At 42.0% G+C, this 21005-nt stretch overlaps 1 protein-coding gene across 7 annotated transcripts in view; it reads left to right on the top strand.

Moving 5' to 3' along the window:
- ERMARD (ER membrane associated RNA degradation) overlaps positions 1 to 21005 on the top strand; it is a 32922-nt gene that overhangs the window by 4988 nt on the left and 6929 nt on the right. For 6 of the 7 annotated variants that reach the window (XR_004056846.1, XM_010388351.2, XM_010388353.2 and 3 more), the window contains 10 exons: positions 267 to 368; positions 644 to 733; positions 2900 to 2997; positions 3791 to 3927; positions 4605 to 4719; positions 6395 to 6497; positions 13122 to 13151; positions 14490 to 14558; positions 15910 to 16083; positions 19790 to 19873. Coding sequence is in view for 6 of the 7 variants with exons in the window: in XM_010388351.2 (XP_010386653.2) it covers positions 267 to 368; positions 644 to 733; positions 2900 to 2997; positions 3791 to 3927; positions 4605 to 4719; positions 6395 to 6497; positions 13122 to 13151; positions 14490 to 14558; positions 15910 to 16083; positions 19790 to 19873 (1002 nt within the window). In the remaining variant the exon portion in view is untranslated. The remainder of the gene's footprint in view (positions 1 to 266; positions 369 to 643; positions 734 to 2899; positions 2998 to 3790; positions 3928 to 4604; positions 4720 to 6394; positions 6498 to 13121; positions 13152 to 14489; positions 14559 to 15909; positions 16084 to 19789; positions 19874 to 21005) is intronic. The other variant, XM_030928947.1, reaches the window with a different exon arrangement.

Genomic DNA, 21005 nt, shown 5'->3' with positions numbered 1-21005 from the left:
AAACGCTTGACTTTGCCACTTAAATTATGCCAGATTCGTTGCTTTCAATAAACGTTTAAATAAAGAACCTTCAAGGAATTTTAGCTATTTAAATATTTTTATTGATTCTTTAAGCAATGTAATTATACAGAAAACGTTTACTTATTCGCTGAAAATAACAAAATATAGCAGTTGAAATCTCGAGGTTTGAATTTCAATGAATAATGTTGTTACTTTGAGAAGTGGTTTTGGAGTGTACATCCTAATATATGTTTTATTCTAAATAGTTATTTCCTGAAATATTTGATGCCTTGGAAAGCCTACAATCTCCCGCTATTTCTCTTAGCTTAATGAAACTGACATCGTGTCTAGAACGAGCCTTGGGTGATGTAAGTGCGAGAACTTTTTCATTATTGGCCCATTAAATTGTCTGAATGAACATTAAGCTATTTTACAGTTATCCTCAGATTTCTTATTCTCCTATAACATAAAATCATTTGGTATAAATTTTTAATATTACCCTTTTGAATGATTATGAAATCAAAGGATTGGTGTCTAAGTACTTTTCACCCTTCATTTGTACAAACAGTTGCTTCATGGATAATGTTTTTAATGTTTATTGACGCATAATGCAACTGTTACACAATTTTTGTTTGAATTTTAGGTATTTTTACTGATTGGGAAGGAATGCCCCTTTCTTTTAAGAGATCTGCTTGCATCTGAGGAACTTGCTCAAGTCTTCGGGCAGTCTGTGGTAAGCTTGTTCATCTAACCTCATGGAGTGTATTAGTCCATTTTCAGGCTGCTGATTAAGACGTACCCGAGACTGGGAAGAGAAACAGGTTTAATTGGACTTACAGGTTCACATGGCTGAGGAGGCCTCAGAATCATGGCAGGAGGAGAAAGGCACTTCGTATATGGCAGCAGCAAGAGAAAAATGAGGAAGAAGCAAAAGTGGAAACCCCTGATAAACCCCATCAGATCTCATGAGACTTATTCACTATCACGAGAATAGCACAGGAAAGACCGGTCCCCATGACTCAGCTACCTCCCCCTGTGTCCCTCCCACAGTTCTGGAAGATACAATTCAAGTTGATATTTGGGTGGGGACACAGCCAAACCATATCATAGAGTAAGTGCAAAACAACAATTCACATATGCTGTGCTTTTGTTCTTCCCAAACTGATGATGCTTTAGGAGAAAATTGTATCAGTGATTCAGGCATATTCTTCTTTCCCACCTTCCCTTTCAAAATTGCCCCTCCTCCAGCATGTAGAAAGCTTTCCTATCCCAAGTGTGAATAGCTCTGGGGCACCACAGGGCCAATGTGAAACATGTTGCCTCGATCAATTACATATTATTAACTATAATCAGAATACAACTTTAACCCTTTAAATGAGTGATAATATGATTTTATTTGAAAATTTTAACGTGAAATTATGCCTTTTGCAACCATTTAAACTTACAGCAGAAAAAAAAATTCAGATGTTAAAAAAATCATGCTGTTCCATACTATATTAAAATCTCCTAAAGGGCACATGATCAAGAGACTTAAGACTAATGAATAACCATATGCAACTGAGTGAGGCAGGGTCAAGATGAAGAAACCCAGGAGAGCCTTATGTGGAAGCTGCACTTGCCAAGCCAGGAAGCTGCCAGATGATTTTTGGAGTAAAGAAATCTGTCTTCAGTGGAGCTTTTCCATTCATTTCTGTGGGTCTTTACTCCTTGTCAGCTTAAAGATCATTTTCTTTTGTGGAGAGCATGGAATGAAGATAAAAAGTGCAAACCTCTTGTTGTTACACTGAATTCTTAAATACATTTTGTTTCTTTGATCTGTTCTATGGTACTTGCTTATATGTGATTGGCCTTCTGCCCACTTGTGGCCCCTTCAGCTGCCAGGTACTTTTACTTGGTCAATGGCAGTTATACATCTGATTGACCAGATAGTGTGAACCATGAATATTTCATCAATTATTGGTAGAGCAAAAAGATCTCCTGAAGCTGCATAGAAGAACTGCTTGTTAAATGTTCCTACATTCAGTAGAACTGCTCTTGATCATTTCCACCTCCTGGTTTTGGGTCTCCCCTCTGAAGAAAGTTCAGAATGCATCCACATTCCCTTCTCAGCAGCCATCTTTCACATGCATGAAGACAGTGTTCACTTCCTTCTCGAGTCTTCTGGAGGCTCAACCATTCTTTCTCCTATGATAGGATTTTAAGTTCTTTTAGTCTTTGAACATCGTCCGTTATTTTCTGAGTTTCTTCTAAGTATGGTGCCTCAAACTCAAAGTGGTTCTCTGGGCATGGCATGGTTGTAGTCCATTAAGTAGGACCCCTGGTTGGGTGTTTTCTTCACTCTGTAGATAGATGGTGGGGTGGATCAGTGATGGGCTTCACGTCAGACAGCTAGGGAAGTGGAGGCTCAAGCCTGGAGTCATGCTGCTTGGGCATCCCCTGCTGCCTCTGCTTAACCACACAATTGCATGCTGCTTAATACAGCGATACGTTTCTGCTTGTCATATCATTGTCTTTTTAAATTTTATTTAGATATTCGGCACATTTGAAGCACTTTATTAAAGCAGGATAACCTGGGTCGGATCTTATCCCCCATATTGATTTTGTAGCCTTTGAGACCTTGGTTTCACCTTTCCATGCTTGTATTTTTTTCACCTAGGTGCTGGGGATAATAGTAGTACCTTCCTCGTAGGTTGTTCTTAGGATGAGTGAGTTGATGAATACATATAAAATGTGTCTAGCACATATTAAACACTCAATAAATGTTGGTTTTATTATTATTACTGCTAGTTGGCTCTGTCAGTTAAAAAGAACACAAACGTTATCTTCATATTATATTGGTTTATTCAGTAATTCAATAATAATTAACTATGTAATGATTTGCTGTCCTTAACTGGATTAGATGAATGTGCTAAAAGTCTTCATTGGCTCTCCGTGTGGTCTCAACCTGCGTAACGTCTTATGGCATGGGTTTGCGTCACCTGAAGAAGTTCCTCCAAAGTAAGTTTCAAGTGAAGGAATTTTCTTCCTTTTCTGGATCTACCAAAGAGTTTTTTAAATTTTGAATTTCATGAGAAAGAGATTTTGTGAAAGATGAGTGAGTTTTGAGATAGGATTTGGAAGATGAAATTGAGTATTACTAGTGTAGTCACCAGAGTGATGAGCGGGTTATGGTTTCAGTGACTTACACCCCAAAGGCAGTTCAGGGGCGACACCAGAAGGATGTTATACCATTCACGTCCTGGGTGGGTGGAAGACCCTGAGGTTTCATTAGGGTCTTCATCAGAGTTTCTGTGGTGTTATTGTGCCTCCCAACTCTTCCACAGCTTAATTCCTACACATCTAGAGAATTTTGTGCAATTTTTTTTTTTTTTTTTTTTTTTTTTTGAGATAGAGTGTCACTCTGTCACCCAGACTGGAGTGCCATGGTACATTCTCAGCTTACTGCAACCTCCTCTCCCAGGCTTAAGTGATCCCCCTGCCTCAGCCTCCTCAGTAGCTGGGACTATAGGCACTCGCCACTATGCCCACGTAACTTTTTTGTATGTTTTGTAGAGATAGGATTTCACCTTGTTGCCCAGACTGGTCTCAGACTCCTGAACTCAAGTGATCTGTCTTCCTCGGCCTCCCAAAGTACTGGGATTACAGGCATGAGCCACCGTGCTCGGCCAGTTTCATGCAATTTAATGGTGCTTTGCTTTCTTAATTTTAAATTTGTATTTTTCACAGTGAAGCTTTTTATAGGCATGATTGAGTACATTTTTGTAACAGATATCTATGGTATTTCCTCTAGATACTGTTCAATGATGATGCTGTTGACAGCAGGATTGGGTCAGTTACTGAAGAGTTATCTTCAAAAAACTAAACTTACATTGGCACATCGCTCTTTCATAACTCCTACAAACCTTGAGGATTTGATTGTTTTTCCTGGTAAGTAGTACGTTTCTTATTTCTTCCTTAATGTAGCTTTGCATAGATATTTTTATTTTGCAAAGTCAGTAAACAGCATTAAGAGGTGCACTCTTGAGGTGGGGTGAAGTAGTTATTCTTCAGTAGTCGGATGGCTTTCAGAGTTGCTTGAAGAACCTCCTACATTTTGTCACCCAAAGCCCTGCCTCCCACCGTGCCCTGGAGTTGTTGTGGGGGTCACAGGAGTTGCAGCTGTGTGAGTCAAGCTCTGTCTTCCTCAGATGCACTATGCACAGCAGTGGTCTCAGGCTGTTGGATGACGTACATTTTCTCCTCCTTTTACCTCTTGTATCTTTGTACTCATGATTGTTATACCAAAAATACTTGTAGTAGTATCAAGGGTCTTTTACACCTTCTGAAAATGTATTTTACTTCTCTTGGTCATTGTGCTCAGTTGGTCCACCCTGAACTGTTGCCTAAATCACTGAAGAGCTGTCCATGCCCCACTTTCCAGGGATCACCTGCACCTCAGGCCCTTGGTCAGGGCAATCCTACTCTCTAACAAGTCCCCTGCTGCAGGGGTCACGGTTCAGCCACCTAAAGTGGTTGGCTCATTGGCATCACTCCTCCAGCGTATGTTTCTGTCTTTTTTCAGTTGATCAGTATGATTGTGTTTAAAACTGTATGTTATTTTACAGATGTTACTTATGAGGTGCTCTCAGTATTAGAAGAAGCGATGACGAAATCTGCTTTTATATTAAAAATCATGTTACCATATTGGGAAGTTGCACTGGACAAGTTCAAGTCACACAGGTAACTGAAGGGAGCATGGTAGAGTGGTTCGCAGTGGCTGGAGGCCAGTCTTTCTTGACGCCCTTCACTTTTGATGCTTTTTGCTGTTGGAGTAGGAGTGAAGAGAAGCTGGACTGACTTGAGCAGACCTGAAAATAAAACACCTTCATAGAGTTGCTTTAAGGACAGCCTGTGATTGTATCTTAAACATTGTGTGCTGGCCTTTTGGTGCAGTTAATAGAATTATTTTTCAGGATCCACTTTTTAATACTTTCTGGAATTCTTAGAATGAGCAAAACATGTTCAGAACCATGAAACAGAGATAAGCCACTTTGTCCTTACATTCTGTTTCTGTTTCCTCAGGAGCAAACACGTGTATGGTCACCACCAGAAGGTCTGGTGAGCTGGTCTTTAGTTCCTTAAAGGATATTACCCTAATTCATTCATTTTTATGCCTTGAGAACCCACTGAAATCCTGGTATGTGCATTTTTGTTTTTTGTTTTTGAGACTGGGTCTCACCCTGTCATCCAGGCTGAAGTGCATTGGAACCATCTCGGCTTACTGCAGCCTTGAACTCCTGGGCTCAAGCAGTCCTCCCACCTCAGCCTCCTGAGTAGCTAGGACTGTAAGTGTGTACTACTATGCCTGGCTAATTTTTGTACTTTCTCTAAAGATGAGGTCTCAGTCCATTGCCCAGGCTGGTCTTAAACTCCTGGGCTCAGTGATCCTCCTGTCTCAGCCTCCCAAAGTGCTAGGATTACAGGAGTGAGCCACTGCGCCCAGCCTCAGTATTTTCTAGAAGCAATGAAATGAGTTAGACAGTTCTTTGATGACATTTTGTTCTATAGAACCTACGAAAAATAGTTCATCAAAAATTAAAACACTGGAAAGTGTTTTTAAAATCACTACTTAATGAAACTTTGGTTCTATGTGTGTGTGGTTTTTTTTTTTTTTTTTTTGAGACAGAGTCTCATTGTGTCACCCAGGCTGGAGTGCAGTGGTGTAATCTCAGCTCACTGCATCCTCTGCCTCCTAGGTTCAAGCTGTTCTTGTGCCTCAGCCTCCCAAGTATCAGGGACTGCAGGTATGCATGCACCACCACGCCGGGCTGATTTTTGTATTTTTAGTAGACTGGGTTTCGTCACGTTGGTCAGGTTGGTCTCAAAGTCTTAGCCTCACGTGATCCGCCCACCTGAGCCTCCCAAAATGCTGGGATTACAGACTTGAGCCACTGCACCCAGCTGGTTCTGTTTTGCTTCTCCTATTATCAGGTATTATCATTTCTCTTTGCCTTTGATATGTAGACTGCAGTAGTTATTGTGATGTTGGTGTCAATATTATTTTTGTTTTTTGCTTGTTTGTTTTTTACTTAGAGACAGTCTTACTCTGTCACTCAAGCTAGAGTGTGGTAGCACAATCATAGCTCATTGCAGCCTTGAACTCCTGGGTTCAAGCAGTCCTCCCACCTCAGCCTCCTGAGTAGCTAGGACTACAGACAGTGCCACCGCACTCTGCTAATTTCTAAATTTTTTGTAGAGATGGGGTTTCCCAGGCTGGTCTTGAACTCCTGGCCTCAAGCGATCCTCCCACCTTGGCTTCCCAAAATGCTGGGATTGCAGGCGTGAGCCACTGCACCTGGCCTAATACTTACTTTAAAAACATGGAATTTTACCTATTTTCCCTTCAATTTCATAGGTTTGCTGACTGTGCCATATTGTTGCTGACACAACTAGAAACTGGACTTAGGAATGTTTTTGCGACACTTAACAGATGTCCAAAAAGACTCCTGACTGCTGAGGTAAACTTGTTTTTATTACTGATTGTGATGACTGTTGCTGTTTTCTGTTACCAATTAAAAGTTTTTAAAATTTTTATTCTGTTTAACATTAAAATGCATTTTTTAGCTAAGAACTGTGGAAGTCTTCACTGTCATTTTTTAGGATTTATATTTGTTATTTATGATTGTTTTTGAAATTTCTGAAATATTTCCAAACAGTCTTTTAAACTTAATGATGCCATGAACGTAGTAGGCACTGATTCTGTCTCTAGCCGTGTTGATGGTGTGTCACTGTAACCGCGTGAGATGGCTGGGGTCTAGCCAGGAGACTGAGGCGACCAGTGGTTGATCCTGACCTTGGGCAACTAATTGAAACCTGAGCTTGAGTTTCTCCAGCTTCCACATGGAAGATGTGGGATTTGGAGGTGACTTGGTTAGTGCCAGCCCTGCAGCAGACCATGGAAGCCTTTGTCTCACAGTTTCTTGAGCCCCTCCAAGTGTGTACATACACAGTTGCCTCAGAGTTCCCACACTGACCCCCGGTTGCCCTGTCTGAGGCAAGCGTCTCTGAGTTTCCAGCCTACCTCCTCTGGCTCCTAGAATTTCTCATTTCTGCTCCTTTTTGGTAGTTAAGATAAGATCCTGCTGCTTAGTGACTGAGATCTTGAGATAATATGGCTGCAGTGACTGAAATAGGCTAGAAGTGCATTTCTTCCTTTCCCAAATGTGAGGAGCTCCCGCGGAGATGGCAGCACCGCATCATCACTCAGACCCTCTGTGTCGTCTTCCACTGATGAGGGCCGGGCCTTCCTCATGGACTACTTCTTCCTGGCTCCAGCCGGCTGTGTCAGCCATCACATCTGCTTTCCAGCCAGCAGGAAAAGCGAAGATTGGTGCATGCCCCTCTCTAAGGACACTTCCTGGAGGTAGCTCAGGCCGTGGGCCAGAGCTTAGTCGCACTTGCTACCAGGGAGGCGTGGCAGCGTTCCTGGGTGGCCGAGTGCCCAGCTTCCCACGGGACGATCTGTTGTGGAGGGAGGGCAGGCACAGCCGCTCCACACCTCGGATTCTCGTCTCCTTCTCTAGCTTGGCTTTTGCTTTTTGCCCCTCTTTGTAGGCATTCCTCAGTGCTCTGCTCTCAACCCCATCCTGTTTCCTCTCCCTGGGAGATCTCATGCAATTCTGTGCCTTACATTTTCATCTCTGGGGGAACAACAATTAGAAAATACTTTGAACTCAATGAAAACGAAACCCAACCTATGAGAAGTTTTGAACCCAGCGAAAGCAGTGCTGCAAGAGCTCACGGCCCAGGAGCCGGGCTTCCCAGCGTTGCTTCTCACTGACCCCCATCTGATCTCTGCAGTTAGATGTGCTCATGTTCACTGAATATCTTCATGTGAGTTTTCCTCAGCACTTCACGTTTATCTTATTTCAGAAAGGCATTGTTTCCCACAGATTTGTCCTCTGACACTCCCTCTGTCATCTCAGCCTCACCAACTGCAGACTCCAACAGCATCTCGTGTTTCCTCCACACCTCCCATGTCCACTCAGTGGCCAGCACGGCTGGTGGTTTCCAGCCAGCTGACCTCGTGCTCTTCCTGTCCAAACTGAGAAGCCCCACCTGGCTCCTCGGCCCACCCGAGCTCATCTCACGATTCTTCCTCCTTCTCAAATTTCACTCTCACAGTCCTGCAGATTCTTTTTTTTAGTTTTTGTTTGTTTGTTTGTTTGTTTGTTTGTTTGTTTGTTTTGAGACAGGGTCTCTCTCTGTTGCCCAGGCTGGAGTGCAGTGGTGCGATCATAGCTCACTGCAGCCTCAATCCCCAGGCTCAAGCGATTTTCCCACCTCAGCCCCCGCCGAGTAGCTGGGACCACAGGTGTGTGCTACTATACCTGGCTCCTTTTTACACTTTTTTTTACACTCTGTCTCTTGTAGAGACAGAGTCTTGCCATGCTGACCGGGCTGATCTGAAACTCCTGGGCATAAGTCATCCTTCTGCCTCGGCCCTCCAAAGTTTTGGGATTACAGGTGTGAGCCACCATACCTGGCCCCACTGATTATTTTCTAAACTGATATTGTTAAGTTATTTATGGTTTTCTTCATTCATTATTTATGGTTTTCTTCATTCGTTTAACCTCCTTGATGATGTCCTGCTGCCTGCCAGGTGGAGTTCATCCTCTTCACGTGGCAGCAAGGCCTCGGGTGCTAACCCTGCCCTCCTTTTTGGTGTGTTCCCTGTTTGGGTCCCTCAGGGAAATTCAGGCTTCTTGTCAGCTCCAGAACTTGCTTGTCTTTCTTCTTACTTTGTTCCTCACCCCCAGACTTACTGCTCCAGATCAGGGGCTGTGACCACAAGAGCGACCTCCCGGAGGCTCATCTTCTCAAAGGTTGAGGCCGCTTTTCTCTGTGTTCTGTTTCTATCTTATCTTGGAGGCAGTCCTGCTTTGCCCTACTCATGTGCATTTCTGCAGAGGTCTCTGCGGGTTCTCTGAGGCAGGCCTTCACGTTGCCGTCGCCTAGTGCCCACGCCCAGTGCCTTCCATGTAGGCCACTCAGTGCTGTGTGGAGCGAAGCTTCGGGAAAGAGATGGTCCCACCCATTAGAGCCCTTGCTTCGTGATACCTGCATGGAGATGGGCTGCATGGTGGCGCGCTCCGTCACTCTAGGGCCATGTAATGCAAATAAATTTGGATATTTGGATATTTACTTGTCGTTTGACTTCATAAATAAATAACATGACTGTTTCCACAGAGGATATAATCTATCAAAGACTGTATTAAGTTGTAGCCAGGCTTGTATCCAGAATAAACAGGATCAGTTTTTAAGGCGATATATATATGAAGATATTTTATAAAACTTAATAAGACTCTGCAGATGCTGTTATTATTTACTGATTACTTTTGTGTCATGAGGTCTCTTCAGGGCCAGTGGAAGATATGAATATGAGTAAGATTTTCTGACTTCAGAAGCTTATTTATCACGGGAGAGTGAGAAGGCATTTATACTAACTCTGTAAAACAAAGTAGAAGCTAATACATGTAGTTGATGGAGGTAAATGAAAAATTCCACTTTTTGGAGAAAGTGGGAATGTGTGGTAGACAATTGGATATTTAGAACTCAGAGGGAATTTTAGGGCTAGCAATACAGATTTGAGAGCTAAAGATACAGATTTTAGAGTCATCTGTGTAGTAATGTTGAAGAATATTGGCAATATGAAATTTAAAATAGGTTATAAAACATTAATAAATCAAAAAACATTTCTTGAGAGCTAGCTTACACAAAATCCTGATTTCATCACACCGTCTGTCAAATCTCACTGAAGTGATTTCATCACACTGTCTGTCACATCTCACTGAAGTGATTTCATCACGCTGTCAAATCTCACTGAAGTGATTTCGTCACACTGTCTGTCACATCTCACTGAAGTGATTTCATCACGCTGTCAAATCTCATTGAAGTGATTTCATCACACTGTCAAATCTCACTGAAGTGATTTCGTCACACTGTCTGTCACATCTCACTGAAGTGATTTCATCACACTGTCAAATCTCACTGAAGTGATTTCATCACACTGCCTGTCAGATCTCACTGAAGTGATTTCATCACACTGTCAAATCTCACTGAAGTGATTTCATCACACTGCCTGTCAAATCTCATTGAAGTGATTTCATCACACTGCCTGTCACATCTCACTGAAGTGATTTCATCACACTGTCAAATCTCACTGAAGTGATTTCATCACACTGCCTGTCACATCTCACTGAAGTGATTTCATCACACTGTCAAATCTCACTGAAGTGATTTCATCATACTGTCAAATCTCACTGAAGTGATTTCATCACACTGCCTGTCAAATCTCATTGAAGTGATTTCATCACACTGTCACATCTCACTGAAGTGATTTCATCACACTGCCTGTCACATCTCACTGAAGTGATTTCATCACACTGTCAAATCTCACTGAAGTGATTTCATCACACTGCCTGTCAAATCTCATTGAAGTGATTTCATCACGCTGTCAAATCTCACTGAAGTGATTTCATCACACTGCCTGTCAAATCTCATTGAAGTGATTTCATCACGCTGTCAAATCTCACTGAAGTGATTTCATCACACTGCCTGTCACATCTCACTGAAGTGATTTCATCACGCTGTCAAATCTCACTGAAGTGATTTCATCACACTGTCTGTCAAATCTCATTGAAGTGATTTCATCACGCTGTCAAATCTCACTGAAGTGATTTCATCACACTGCCTGTCACATCTCACTGAAGTGATTTCATCACACTGTCTGTCAAATCTCATTGAAGTGATTTCATCACGCTGTCAAATCTCACTGAAGTGATTTCATCACACTGCCTGTCACATCTCACTGAAGTGATTTCATCACGCTGTCAAATCTCACTGAAGTGATTTCATCACACTGCCTGTCAAATCTCACTGAAGTGATTTCATCACACTGCCTGTCAAATCTCATTGAAGTGATTTCATCACACTGTCACATCTCACTGAAGTGATTTCATCACGCTGTCAAATCTCACTGAAGTGATTTCGTCACACTGTCTGTCACATCTCACTGAAGTGATTTCATCACACTGCCTGTCACATCTCACTGAAGTGATTTCATCACACTGTCAAATCTCACTGAAGTGATTTCATCACACTGCCTGTCACATCTCACTGAAGTGATTTCATCACACTGTCAAATCTCACTGAAGTGATTTCATCACACTGCCTGTCACATCTCACTGAAGTGATTTCATCACACTGTCAAATCTCACTGAAGTGATTTCATCACACTGCCTGTCACATCTCACTGAAGTGATTTCATCACACTGTCAAATCTCATTGAAGTGATTTCATCACACTGCCTGTCAAATCTCATTGAAGTGATTTCATCACGCTGTCAAATCTCACTGAAGTGATTTCATCACACTGCCTGTCACATCTCACTGAAGTGATTTCATCACACTGTCAAATCTCACTGAAGTGATTTCATCACACTGCCTGTCAAATCTCATTGAAGTGATTTCATCACACTGTCACATCTCACTGAAGTGATTTCATCACGCTGTCAAATCTCACTGAAGTGATTTCGTCACACTGTCTGTCACATCTCACTGAAGTGATTTCATCACGCTGTCAAATCTCACTGAAGTGATTTCGTCACACTGTCTGTCACATCTCACTGAAGTGATTTCATCACGCTGTCAAATCTCACTGAAGTGATTTCATCACACTGTCAAATCTCACTGAAGTGATTTCATCACACTGCCTGTCACATCTCACTGAAGTGATTTCATCACACTGCCTGTCACATCTCACTGAAGTGATTTCATCACACTGCCTGTCACATCTCACTGAAGTGATTTCATCACACTGTCAAATCTCATTGAAGTGATTTCATCACGCTGCCTGTCAAATCTCACTGAAGTGATTTCATCACACTGCCTGTCAAATCTCATTGAAGTGATTTCGTCACCCTGCCTGTCAAATCTCACTGAAGTGATTTCATCACGCTGTCACATCTCACTGAAGTGATTTCATCACACTGCCTGTCAAATCTCATTGAAGTGATTTCGTCACCCTGCCTGTCAAATCTCACTGAAGTGATTTCATCACGCTGTCACATCTCACTGAAGTGATTTCATCACACTGCCTGTCAAATCTCATTGAAGTGATTTCGTCACCCTGCCTGTCAAATCTCACTGAAGTGATTTCGTCACACTGCCTGTCAGATCTCACTGAAGTGATTTCATCACACTGTCAAATCTCACTGAAGTGATTTCATCACGCTGCCTGTCAAATCTCACTGAAGTGATTTCATCACCCTGCCTGTCAAATCTCACTGAAGTGATTTCATCACCCTGCCTGTCAAATCTCACTGAAGTGATTTCGTCACACTGCCTGTCAGATCTCACTGAAGTGATTTCATCACACTGTCAAATCTCACTGAAGTGATTTCGTCACGCTGCCTGTCAGATCTCACTGAAGTGATTGCGTCACGCTGTCTGTCAAATCTCACTGAAGTGATTTCGTCACGCTGTCTGTCAAATCTCACTGAAGTCCCCAGAAGCCTTTTGAGACAGGCATTCTTCACTTCTTCTTTTGCAGAGAAAACCTACATCTGTGGCGTTCAATCAGTTGCCTGTAGGTTTCATGTCTAGAAAATGTTGAATTTGGGATCAGAACTCAGGACAGCCCATGTCTGTAGGCCATGCTGATGATGCTGAGAAGCAGCGTGCATGAAATAAAATAAAAACTAGGCAAGGCTGTTCATTGGAGAAAATAGGAAGCTGTGCTCACTTGTGTGTGAATACCAGTTGTCAGGAGAAGTATTCTGTGGTATGAGCAGCGATTTGTGAGGACCTGGGATCGTACGTTTTAGAGCTGACTGGGCTAAAGCTCTGTTGAGGGCAGTGTCCTAATGCAGCTTCATGGCCAGCTGTGCTGTGTTTTTGCGTATTTGTAATGTGTTCATTTGGTCAGTGACATTCCTCTCATAGTGTTTCTAGATGAATGTTTGTTTTAACAAAAAACTGGGATGTGTGGCCATGTACCAGAATTTTTTCTTATTTTGTATAGTGTTACTGTATTTGCATTTTGCTTTAATTGTTTATTTTCATTTCTTTCCTTTTCTGAAGTCAACAACTCTTTATACCACCTTTGATGAAGTAAGTAAGTACACTTGTAAGGTAATTTGAAACAAACGGAACACTGTCTTCTTTTAAAATACAAATTAAAACGCAAAATTAAAGATCAGCCATAAATCATATGCTTATAGGAAAATGTCCATAGTAATATAAACCAAAAAAAGCTTATAATTGATATTTCTGGTTGATTTTGAGTCCCAATATTACCAGTCTAGCTCCCAAAGCTATACAAAGCTCAAAGTTGGAAAATATCAAGGAATCTAACATGATTAGCTATAATTATTTAGAGGCTTGCATTTTAGATTTAGGGGTAACATCTTTTTTGTACATGAAATATTCCCCAACTACTGTTATGAGTGTGTAGTATATATTGATTCATTTAATCTGCCTATTGGGGGTGTGAATAGTGAAAAAACCACAGTTGAAAATGCCTTTTATCATCCATAGAGCGTAGGCACTTGTGTGTGTAATCGCGGATAGCGTTCACGTGCACCTGAAGTGTGACAGTCTATAGGAAACCAAGGGAAGGGCCACCTGTAGAGGTCTGGACATTTGGTTTTGCCTTTAAGACAACTGTTAGATTCCTAAGTGAGTGTGTGGTGGGTGAGTTAAAAATGTGCCTGCTTACTTGCAGCGCCTCTTCCATTAGGTGAATAATCTGCTGTTATTTTAATGTGTAAGACCTTTGGTGATGTGAGGAATCGATTAGAGAGTGCAGTCCAGTCTCTAGAGGATCAGGTCTGTGGGATTGGTTGGGGTGGTTGGGCAAAGTCCATAGTAAATTAAGAAGTGACTTTGGAAGTGACTCTAATGTGTATGCAAACAACACACATGCACACACCACACATATATGCACACACACACATGAACACATACATCCATGCTGCATATACACACACAGGCCTACACACACTGTAATATATACACAACACACATGCACACACCACACATACATACACACATGAGCACATACCTCCATGCCACATATACACACACAGGCACACACACCCCCACACCACATATTCAGGCACATACACTACACACATGCACAGGCACAAATGTACACACCCTAACACCACATATGCACATACACATATATACACCACACATATTCACAGTCACATACACAAACACATGTGTATACAATTAATAATATATTCTTAAAGTCATTCTGTTGGTTAAGAAAATATTTCCGGAACACCTGTTTGCTGAGTTTTAAAGACTGTCCTCATGCCATTTGATTTGCTTAGACCTTAGATAACAAGTTACACTAAAAGTACTATATCCATCAACTCTGAAAGTGCTGTATGTTTATGTATGGAGACCAGTTAATCAATGTAGTTATTTTTGATGTTTTAGATATTGGCAAAACACTTGAATGATGGTAAAATCAATCAGCTTCCTCTTTTCCTTGGAGAGCCTGCTATGGTAAGTATTAGGTATTTTCCAGGCTAATATTCTTGTATTTATTGATGTCATCAGCACTTCTCTAAAATGAAATGAATTTTGGCTTGTGGTTTGCTCAAGAAAAACACTTCTGAACCATTCCTGTGCTGTCTCAGCTTCAGCCACCAATCAGCTGATGTTTGCCAAGCTGTCACTCCTTAAATGTCTTTTTTAAAGGCCTGATGATTTAGGTGCCCTGTCCCTAAGCAAAATTTGAATTTGTTTTTTACATGTATTTGTGCTGTAGAGCGGACATGTATTTGTGCCTTGTTAAATGCAACAGTTAGGCCGGGAGTACAGGCTCACGCCTGTAATCCCAGCACTTTGGGAGGCCAAGGCAGGCAGATCACAAGGTCAGGAGTTCAAGACCAGTCTGGCCAATATGTTGAAACCCTGTGTCTACTAAAAATGCAAAAATTAGCTGGGTGCGGTGGCAGGCATCTATAGTCCCAGCTACTCAGAAGACTGAGGCAAGGAGAATGGCTTGAACCCAGGAGGCGGAGGTTACAGTGAGCTAAGATCGCGCCACTGCACTCTAGCCTGGGTAACAGAGCGAGACTCCATCTCAAAAAAAAGCAACAGTCAAATGAGAGTAATAAGATTGAATATTGGATGAAAAGAGAATGATTAATTGTTTAAGGCCATCTATCCTTTTTTTAATATTTTATGAAGGTATTTCAGTGACTAATTTGGACTACAATAGGTGTTTGACATCCATTCCTTCTAACAGGCCACCTAGGATCATGCTTGTGTTCTGTGACTTTAGACTGTGCTCTGTGGACATCCATTTCTGCCATCAAAAAATAAGACGATTGAACTAGTTTAATGTTCTTTCCACCTTGAGTCTCTGTGACTCTTCTGACCATTGGCAGTTTGCCAAGGGCAGCAGTTTTCTGACCTCTTTTCCCTATAACCTGTGGGAGAGGCCCTGGACTTGTGTCGTAAGAAGCAATAGGCTTTCAAAGGTGAAAGAGCAGATGAGAAAGTGCAGGGGCTATACTCACACAAGCAAGAGCCATGATTTCTTTTTTTGCCTTGGAAAAGCTCATTTGCAGATGTTCACACTCAGTTCCCTTCCTTGGAGGAAGATAAAAACAGGAAAGACTGGAATTTGATGAGACTCCACTATCACCTGAGCAGCTCTGTCTTCCCCACAGCCTCTCCAGCTCCCTGGTCTGTCCTGTGGGTGTAGGAGAACAGCTCTCCCCAGCAGGGTCCCACCCAGGGCTTCAGAGGACTTGATGGATGCACTCTTTCCTTCTGTTAGCAACACCAAGCATGGCTTTCGGCTGTGGATACTAACAAAATACTTTCTCTGTTTAATTTCTGAAAGGAATTTCTCTGGGATTTCCTGAACCATCAGGAGGGTCCCCGCATAAGAGATCATTTAAGCCACGGGGAGATCAACTTACATGAATTTTCAAAAGAAACAACTAATCAGTTGCTTGCATTTTCTGTTGTGCTGTTACTCAGATTCGTTGATGAAGGTCTGCTATCAGTTTTTAAGGTAATTTATAGGGAAGAAAATCATTAATTAGATTAACTCATTCAGCTATGAAAGAATATAGTTTATTTTTCAAATGTAATTAACTATTAATCATCTTTTAATATATCTGAGTTACTGTATCCTCCATCAGAGAAAAAAGTGATTGGATTACATGTATGTTTATATTCTGTATCACAGATCAATCAATATTAATCTCAGCTAAAATGATTTAACTTGTTTCTTAAAAACACATTTGCTTTTGTATGTAACAGCAGCTAAGTATGGAAAATGAAAGAACAAATTATAAAACAGGATTAGCCAAATATTAGGAATTTTTACAGATGTTTGCTAAATCGATGGGGTAGGATATTTGCATCATCAATAAACTAATTCTTTTATTATTTCAAAGTAAATAATTTAGGTTAGAACATTTGTTATTGATATTTAAATCTTTTTTTCAGATTATACATGTGACAGTTATTTTAAAAATTTTTTAAATGTTCAAACAAAAATTACTGGAAATAGAAAAATTAATGTGAAAAGTAACAGCCCTTAGGAATTCCATCTCCCAGAAATAACTACTGTTAATAATTAGGTAGTGTTGCTACCACATTTTTGCTATGACTGTACCAAAGTGAGTTTGTAGGAAGGTATATTATGTTTTATAGCTAGCATTTTTCATTAACAGTGTGTTTTTGGCATCTTTGTTCTGCCTTATTCTTTTTGTCAGCTGTTTGATATTCCATTTTATCAATATGTTGTTATTTACCTAAGCAGTCCTTCATTGATGGATGAGTTGCAATATTCCCTGATGTAGAAAATTCCTAATTATTATGCTGAAATGAACATCTTTGTTCATTTGGGCACTTATGTAAATACTCTTAGAAAGTAAAGTTCTAAGACAAAAGATATCAGTAAAGTTTTTTTTTTATTCTTTTATTTTATTTATTTATTTATTTTTTATGAGACAGTGTCTCGCTCTGTCGCTCAGGCTGGAGTGGCAGTGGCGCAGTCATGACTCATGGACCATGGCAGCCTCGACCTCCTGGGCTCAAGCCATCCTCTTCCCTCAGCCTCCCGAGTAGCTGGGACCACAGGCGTGAGCCATCATATCCAGCCAAGATTATGTTTTTGTTTTCATTTCTTTTTTTGTGTTTACTAGATGTTTATAATTCTCTCATTAATTGCCTATTGACGTATTTTCTCCACTTATTTCAGTTTATTTTCCCATTGGCTGACTAGCCTTCTTCGTGCGCGTGTCGCTTTGTTATTTCAGTTTATTTCCCATTGGCTCATTAGCCTTCTTCGTGTACGTGTCACTTTGTTACTTGTTCATAGGTTTTGATTGTTTTTTCTCTTTGGCTTCACATTTGGAGTCATTCTGAAAAGAATCTTTGCTTTTCAAAATTAAAAATATATGTATACGTTTTCTCTGGTACTTCTATTTTTTCTTTTTTCTTTTCTTTCTTTGTTTTTCAAGACGAAGTCTTGCTCCATCACCCAGGCTGGAGTGCAGTGGCGCGATCTCAGCTCACTGCAACCTCCGCCTCCCGGGTTCAAGCAGTTCTCTGCCTCAGCCTCCCGAGTAGCTGGGATGACAGGTGCCCGCCACCACTCCCAGCTAGTTTTTTTGTATTTTTAGTAGAGGCGGGGTTTCATCATGTTGGCCAGACTGGTCTTGAACTCCTGACCTTGTGATCCACCCGCCTCGGCCTCCCAAAGTCACCGCGCCCTACCTATTTTTTCTTTATTTTCCATTTACATCTTTTGATCCAACTGGAATTTATTTCATCTTGAGAGTAAGGTATAGAGTCTAGCTTTACTTTAAAAAAAATTAATAGTTGTTATTCTGTGTAAACTTGGACAAACATAAAACCCAAAAAACAAGTAAGAATGAGCACCTCATGGATTGAGTTAGAGATAATTGACATTTTTCACAATATTGAAGCTTATTCAGGGGCACAGTGTCTCCCCATCTTCATTCCTCAAGTCCTCCCGTCTACGCAGCACCTCCAGCCTCCCAGGTGGCTGCTCAGGCTGGAAGCCTCAGATTCCTCTCCTCTCTTCATACTCAGTCCTTGGAACAGGTCTTAGAAATATGTTGCACAGTCCGGGCACAGTGGCTCACGCCTGTAATCCCAGCACTTTGGGAGGCCGAGGCAGGCAGATCACCTGAGATCAGAAGTTCGAGACCAGCCTGGTCAACATGGTAAAACCCTGTCTATACTAAAAATACAAAAATTAGCTGGGCGTGGTGGCGGGCGCCTGTAGTCCTAAGAATAGCTTGAACACGGAAAGTACATGTTGTAGTGAGCCGAGATTGTGCCACTGCACTCCAGCCTGAATGACATAACAAGACTCCGTCTCAGAAAAATAAAAAAAGAGAAAAAACAAAAAAGAAATATGTTCCACATCTGCTACTCCCTGTCCCCCCTGTGCCACCACCTGGCCATACCGCCTTGGCCCCTTCCTGGAATGTCGCAGGCACTGACTGGTCTGCCCACCGACTTCTGTGAACCCTTCACTTTGTCATAACACAGCAGCCAGACTGATCCTTTTCCCAGCATGTCATCCTCTCCTCAGAAGCCCTCGGGTGGGTTCACATCTTGGAACAGAAGCCAGGTGCTCTGCAGTGGCACAGATACACCGCTCTGTAGTGGGATACATACGCTGCTCTGCAGTGGCACACATATGCTGCATGTGTGTCTGCCCTGCGGGGACGTCACCCGTGCAGGCACATGCGTGTGCCTCCTGTGTTCCGCCCAGCACACTCCCTGGTGCACTCCAGGCTCTCACACATCTGAGTGAAGGGAAGGCCAGCACATTTCTTCTGTAGTTAACATCTAGCTACTTGAGTTGTTTGTTTTGTGCTTTTAAGAATTGTAGGTAGTGGGCCGGGTGCAGTGGCTCACACCTGTAATCCCAGCACTTTGAGAGGCCGAGGCAGGTGGATCACCTGAGGTCAGGAGTTTCAGACCAGCGTGGCCAAACATGATGAAACCCCGTCTCTAATAAAAATACAAAAAAATTAGCCGGGCATGGTGGTGGGTGCCTGTAATCCCAGCTACTCAGGAGGCTGAGGCTGGAGAATTGCTTGAACCTGGAAGGCAGAGGTTGCAGTGAGCCGAGATCACACCAGTGCACTCCAGCCTGGGTAAAAAGAGTAAGACTCTGTCTCAAAAAAAAAGAAAAAAGAAAAAAGAATTGTAGGTAGTTACAGATTTTTTAATTTGTCAACTGTCAATTCACTGACTTTGTTTCTCATAGGTTTTAGTTGACTGACTTGGATTTTTAAGTTATGTGGTTATATCAACTTCAAATAATGTAATTTTTATGCTTTTAAAAATATGTATATGCTTAGCAATTAAATGATTATGAGATCTTTTTTTAGTTTTATTGATTTTTAGTGTTTAAGTAACTATTTCCTAGTTAAATTTCCAATTGTTTGGAATCTTTTTTTCTTATTCATCTCCAGTTTTGTGCACAGATGGTGGGTGTGGCATTTGTGATCTGTTATTGTTAATGACCTCCATTTAAAATCATTTTATTGGCTGTGATTTGCCTGCCATGTCAAACCTATTTTGATGAAGCCTTTGCTTTTCTAGCTGCATGGAATTATTTGAAGAAAGACAATGAGAAATGGGGACTCTAAGTGGCCTACAGTTCAATAGAAGAAAGCTAAGAGCCTACCCAAATACAATAGTAACCACTATTTTCTCTAAACTAGGAAAAAGCAGCAGTAGAATTGTTGGTTAGTCTTGCAGAAGGCTATAGTTCTCGCTGCCATCCAGTTTTTCAGCTTAAAAAACAGGTATGCTGAATACAGGGTGCTGGGAGGGGTGTGTACGTCTCTGAAACCACTTGTCTTTTGCAGAGATGCTGAAAGGGTGCAGTTTGCCTGCTGAGTCAGAATTTGAGTTGGGCAGATCCAGCTTTCTAGCCAGCGTGGTGCTTGCTGTGGCCCTGGCCTGGTTGCTCAGTCTTCTGAGCCTCAAGTTCCGTGTCTAGCAGTTGAAAGTAATGCAGTGCTGGTGGCACTGAGGTTTTTAGTGTTTGATGGATGAGCACTGGGAAGTGTTTTTGCTGAATCCCCTGGCAGGCTTTTATTGCTGTCAGCAGTAACGCAGAGCTAGGAGCAGTTTTTATTTGTCAGTGGTGAGTAACGTCAGTTTTTCTTCTCCTACACGGACTAGCTTTTGTTCACTTACTGAAACAAACAATTTTTTAAGCATTTCTGCCAGGAAGTTCCAATTTGGCAGTCAGCGAAGGTGCTTTATTCTACATACGGGAGGATACAAGGTTAGTGCAAGGGGATGAAAGAGACAGTCCCCAAGAATGTAAGCATCGTGACAGCTGTGCAGGTGAAAATTCGTAAATGAGATTACCTCTAAAAGGAAGCTGAAAAATCAACACACAGTGAGTCAGGAGAGATTTGCAAAGACACTTTAAAGAAAAGGTGCCTTGAGACGTCGGAGGCCTCCTTGAGAATGCCTTAAGAAAAATACTATCAGAAGGGGGTTGTCAGCAGTGAAGTTGGGGAAACAGCCTCCTGGAGGTGTGGCTTGGAGGCAGAGCATCGGGCTGCACTGGTCGGATGCCGTTCCCCGTTGGCGCTGCAGACCAGCTTTACCAGTGGGGATTGCCGTGCTTTCCAAGCACAAGCCCTGAGGAAGGTAGAGGTGGGCAGGTAGGGAGGAGGGAAGATTTAGGAAGGAAGAGGAGCTTTAAGAAGGCAGCCTTTGTCTTCCAACCAGAGCTGCTGAGGCTCCAGACCATCCTCTCCCGTGCCCCACGGTGGCTATTTTGGGTCCTTACCACTTCCTGTCCCCCTCCCGGCATCTCACAGGTATTCAGGCAGCTTTGCATCCTGGGATTCAGTTATTCCTGCTGTTGAGACCACTCACGCTCCGTGGTGTCAGCAGCCACCATTTGACTTGCTCATA

Source organism: Rhinopithecus roxellana, chromosome 4, assembly GCF_007565055.1.
Source record: "Rhinopithecus roxellana isolate Shanxi Qingling chromosome 4, ASM756505v1, whole genome shotgun sequence".
Taxonomy (NCBI): domain Eukaryota; kingdom Metazoa; phylum Chordata; class Mammalia; order Primates; family Cercopithecidae; genus Rhinopithecus; species Rhinopithecus roxellana.
Note: the sequence above shows the minus strand (reverse complement) of the source record. Positions and strands in the feature narration are given on the sequence as shown.